Source organism: Lucilia cuprina, chromosome 4, assembly GCF_022045245.1.
Source record: "Lucilia cuprina isolate Lc7/37 chromosome 4, ASM2204524v1, whole genome shotgun sequence".
Lineage (NCBI taxonomy): Eukaryota > Metazoa > Arthropoda > Insecta > Diptera > Calliphoridae > Lucilia > Lucilia cuprina.
The window spans coordinates 71418023-71423441 of NC_060952.1; the positions used below are offsets into that span (position 1 = coordinate 71418023).

The window sequence follows — 5419 nt, forward strand, 5'->3', positions numbered from 1 at the left end:
CATAGAAAAATATATAAATTAAGTCGGAAAATATTTATATGAAATATAGATTTTTTAATATATAAAACACTAAAAAATATATTTTGTTTTAATAATTTTTTTGAAATTTAATTCAAATTATTTTCCGTTTCCCTAATAATCTATTACAATTTAACGACTATGACATATCAACAACCAACAGCTGTCCACTTAGTTCGAAACACATGTTGAAAAAATCAAACATATGTTTGTTTTTTGACAATTAATTTCGAAAAGGAGCAAATAAAAACCAAAACAACATGTGAAATTGTAAACAAAACCGGTGACACATTGAACTACGTACACACACGTTTACAGAAATTAATCATCAAATAAAAGTTAATTTTATTTAACTAAATAAAAATTTTAATTATTTAACTACAGTTTATTGGATATAAAACAAATACAAACATAATGGAGGTAGAATTCAGTAAAGAAGATTTTATTTTACCAGAAATTAAATATGAATGTAAGTAAAAACTTGCTTTTAATAAAAAAAAAAGAATTTCACAAGAATTTAATAAATCTTATCATAATTATGTATTTCATCATTCAAACTAATAGATTTGGATCATACAGCCGATGTACAGTAAGTATTTCTTACTAATAATTAATATGATATTTACTATAAATTAATATTCCTCTTGCAGACTTCATGCCTGGGGTGAATCACTTAAAGAGGCTTTCGAACAATGCGGCATGGCCATGTTTGGCTATATGACTGAATTGGATTATGTGACCGTGCAGTCCTGCTATCAAATCGAAGCTAAAGGTGATGATGTTGATGGTTTACTTTTCCATTTTCTCGATGAACTGTTATTCCTTTTCTCCTGTGAACCCTTTTTGATTTGCAAACGCTTAGAAATCACTAAATTTGATTTAGAAACATTTGAGATTGAATGCCGTTGTTATGGTGAACCCTTTGATTTGGATAAACATCCTCAGGGTACTGAAGTAAAGGCTATTACTTACTCTGCTATGCAAATTATACAAGAACCCGAAAAAAATAACTACGAATTATTCGTAATTATTGATATTTAGGTTAAGTTTTCATTACTTTTTTATTTTAAGTAAAATACTTGTGACTTTTTTAGATTAAATTAAGTACATTTATATTTTAAACTAAAATGTACCTATACTGTTTTTAAATTTTACACCACACTGCCTTAATAGTTGCAAATAATATAATTTATTTATTTTAATTATTTATGTTTTCCTTAAAACTAATGTAAATTGCGGGTATATGTTCAGGGTGGTGAAATAATATGTTTCAAATCATTTATGATTTTATTTGAATGCATATACCTATCAATTATCCCAGCAGTTCGACGGGACAGTCCTGAACTGACCACTTAACATACAACTTGTGGTGGCCCCTAGACACCTGCCTACCCAGATGACCGACCATTTTAACATGGGCTTGTCCTACGAGGAAGTCTATCGTCACTCTACACCCTACAAAGAGACGATTGCCTCCGCTCTCGCTTACAAAGGGACACTAAAGAGACGACTGTCTTCATTCTCGATTACAAAGAGTTTATTTGTGACGAAAAGACCAAAAACATACGAATTGGAGTCAGCCAGGTGGTAAGATATTGATGGAACTAAAATTTAAAAATTTCAAGTGTCTACTGTCCAGAATACTATGGGACAATAATGTGACGATTGACCCAAAAGTTATAAATTTGAGTCAACCAGATGGTGGTATATTAGTAGAAAGTTAGTTCGGAAGTACAACAAAAAAACTACTTTTAAGAGTATAATCTCTATGTTACTTGAGAACAGTAACAGTATGTTACTTGAGAACAGTCTCCGCTCCCGCTTACAAAGAGGACACTAAAGTTGTTTATTCTTATCATGATTTGCTCCTTAAAATACTTACTTCGGAAATAAGTTTTTCTTTTTTAATGAATACAAACAAATTCTATTGCAAAATTTGCTCCAACTAACCCAAATATATAGTACTTGGCAATTGCACCATTCACATAAATACTAGATCTTATCACCTTGTAAAACTTAGGAAAACAAATTATGTATGCAATAGTTGATGTTGTAACTTTGATTGAGTTAATTCCAAGTAGGATTGGCGAAGCATTTAAATATGTAATGGGATTCAAGGTTATCCTTACTCTGAGCTCAACATTCGTTGGACGGTATTTTCTTAGCATATGCTCCATTTTTCGCTACAGGTTTTCTTCGGGCAATGAATGACATTTATGCGGTATCTTACGACCGAATAATTTATGACCTCTCTGTTAAAGCTTTCGTACACAAGGAATAATCTATCGGATCATTTATATATCTATAAAAATTTTCGCGGCAAATGCCTTGAAGTTTTCGATATTTACTCTAAACAAAGGTTTACATTTTTTAATACAAACTGGAAATTTCCGATATGTTGTTGTTGTTGTTGTTGTAACAGCTCGAGTATGACTCGGCTCGTTCCGGAGCGAAGATCCAATAGTCGTGGGAACGAGAAATTTCCGATATAAGGTATCATTGTTTAACCACGACATTTATACGAAAAAAGTCAAGGATAGGGGCAGCGGTTTACCCAATTTCAAAATTAGCTATCACAAATTTCTTTTTTGAATGGTTTTAGAAAATCGATTTGCCGCGGATGGTTTTTGCGCCAAAATAACCTGAGAACACTACTACTTAGTGATAGGGTCTAATTTTGGTTATAACCCTAATCTTGTCCTACCTGACATGCCTCTGAGAAGTTTTACATATATTCACTATAAGACTGTTATAACTCAAAAAAATCATTTGTAGAAAACATAACTACTTTGGTTTGAAGTCTCAAAGGTCTAAAGCTTGAGGCGTAGAATGCTTAAGCCGGTGGTCCACACTACGCCTCTTCGCGTCAAAGCATTACGCGCTTTTTATGCCTACTTCGCTTCTTAAGCGTAAATTTTTTATTTAATTTTTAAAAAACTTTGCTTTTTTGCGAAGAAGGTATGAAAAACGCGTAATGCTTTGACGAAATGACGCGTAGTGTGGACCTCCGGCTTAAATGTCTTAAGCATGATAAACATAATATTTCTGTCATGATATGAAGGCTACTTTTCTTTTAAAATGTTAAATGGGGTATGTATCATAAAAAAATAACTACCGCTGATAAAGTCGAGGGAAATAGGGTACACTAGCAAAACAAAACTGTGGTAATACTATAAAATCGAGAGTCCTCAAACTATATAAAAGCATTAACTTTAATAATATTTATTTAGATTCAAAATGGGATAAATGGAAATAGTGGATTAGTTACTCCCAAAAATGTTTAATATGACATACATACATATATTATTCATATAAGTACATATGTACGTACATTTTTCTGCCGACGTTTTGTCAAGTATCGTGAAAAATATTTGTCTAATATAGACACAGGGTTAGACCGACTCTCAAAAATGGTGCTTGAGTTACCCTTAGCAATGTATTTTTTGTAATGTCATTCCATTTGTGAGTTGGGCAGTTTTCAAGAAAATATTCTAAGAGGAACACTTTATTAATTGTTCAATTAAAAATTTTACGCATCTTAAAAATATATTTATTTTGATTTATGATGGTTCCCAAATATTTTAAGTTTATCGATGACCGTTCGTTAGTCTGTTTAATGTACATATAAATCTGAAATATTAAAAAAATATTATTTGTTAAATTAGGTTAGTGATAATTTTGCTATGGGAGATCGTACATGAGTGGGTGTGGCACATCCCATGCTAAGTAGTACTTAAATTTGTAAATAAAAAAACCAAGGTGTCTCAAAACATTTAGCGAGTACATTAATATTTGCGTCAATCATGCAGTTATCACTAATATTGGGCACCACCTACATACATACATATGTCCAGAAATTACTGAAATTGCTATAACTCGAAAACTATATCGCCCAAAGTCCTCAAATCGTATACTAGTAGCGTCACTATAAATATTTAGGACAAAAATGAACGAACAATATATAGTGGGCGTAGTACATCTCATGCAAATTTAACAATTCACATATCTGAAAACTAAAATATTAAAGGTCAAAACCTCAACATCTGGTTACCGGTTAACCGGTATATACTGCCGATTAAAAAAATTTTTGCATGAGCTGTCAATTGTAGTTAGGATAAAAAATTATCTGACATTGGGAAAATGAGGATCAGTCTAATATTGTTTGTTTAAGTAGTTTTACTACCGATAGTATATTTATGAACAAAAGTTCAAAAATTTGGTAAGAGTAACTTTGAAATATTATAACGAGGTTAGCAAAGCTAACAGGGTATAGCTAATAAACTATAAAATATTTTATTAATCGATGTGCAAAATAAATGACATCAGGCTCAAATGCAATCAATATCAATGAGCACTTTATTCATTAATTCATACTAATATACAATTTATTTATTATTTAGAATTATTTAGAATATGAATTAAATATCTTTATTTAATTAATTATGTGAATTTTTGTAATAGATTAAAGAAAATTAGTTACTTGTGGGAAGTTTTCCTTCAAAACATTGCTTGAAATTTATGCATTCATCATTTTATGAGTCGATTATCGATATAAACCAAAGACGTCACTAGCAAAATACTATTTTCCTTTCATTCTCACAAAACGATTTTTTAGCTGTTTTTTATATATCTCTTCTAACCAAACAATTTCAAAATCAAACAAAAACTGATTTGAGACTTTTTGAAATGTCAAAAGTGATACCTCTGTATACTTTGTGACCAAACCTCCGTCTAGTTGTCAGTTGCTAAAATAACATTACAGACGGCAACTTTCAACCGAAAGCTGCAAATTTTAGTTGTAGAATTGGCAACTAAAAATTTGTGTGGAATTTTCTAAATAAAAACTATATTTTATTCTTAAATAATGTTGATCCATTAGCACCCAATTTAGTAGAATTTATAAATATCAGATAATTCTCCTACATTTATATGATACTCTTCCGATAGTTTTTATTGCAAAAAGATAAAGTAAACCCATTTTCGTAAAAATTAATTTTAGCCGATATTTCTGGCTAAATTAAAAAATATCACACATATTTGATTTATCAATATAATTGTACAATTTAAAACAACTTTGCTACAATTTCAAAAATCTATACATATTTTTTAAAACATTTGTATTCCTTAAAAATCAGTTCACACATTTCATTATTTATAATTGCCAAAAAAGAAAATTAAGGACTACAAAAAACAAATAACAGATCGATTTCATAAATGTTTTTTCTCTTTTCATGTGAAACGGAAACCATTCATTATATGTTCATTATATGTTTTATTTAGATTCTTCTTTTGTTAAGTCATTTTTAAAAACACTTATACTTTTGAAAAATAACAATCAAAGTGCAATGATCTCCAAAAAAATATATACATAAATGAATCTTTTCTACACATACAACATTGT

The 5419-nt window shown here is 29.9% G+C and overlaps 1 protein-coding gene across 1 annotated transcript; it reads left to right on the forward strand.

Moving 5' to 3' along the window:
* The first annotated feature begins 281 nt into the window (after nt 1–281).
* On the forward strand, nt 282–1172 carry LOC111676166 (protein archease-like). The gene is made up of 3 exons (XM_023437087.2): nt 282–487; nt 583–607; nt 669–1172. Exons 1-3 carry the CDS (start codon nt 433–435, stop codon nt 1057–1059), a joined length of 471 nt encoding a protein of 156 aa, XP_023292855.1. The 5' UTR covers nt 282–432; the 3' UTR covers nt 1060–1172.
* The last annotated feature ends 4247 nt before the right edge of the window (nt 1173–5419 follow it).

Excerpts from the sequence above, each read along its gene's own strand:
- LOC111676166 (XM_023437087.2), top strand. The coding sequence starts at position 433 with ATGGAGGTAGAATTCAGTAAAGAAGATTTTATTTTACCAGAAATTAAA. Across the intron at positions 488-582 it reads ACCAGAAATTAAATATGAAT|ATTTGGATCATACAGCCGAT; the intron begins GTAAGTAAAAAC and ends TCAAACTAATAG. Across the intron at positions 608-668 it reads GATCATACAGCCGATGTACA|ACTTCATGCCTGGGGTGAAT; the intron begins GTAAGTATTTCT and ends TTCCTCTTGCAG.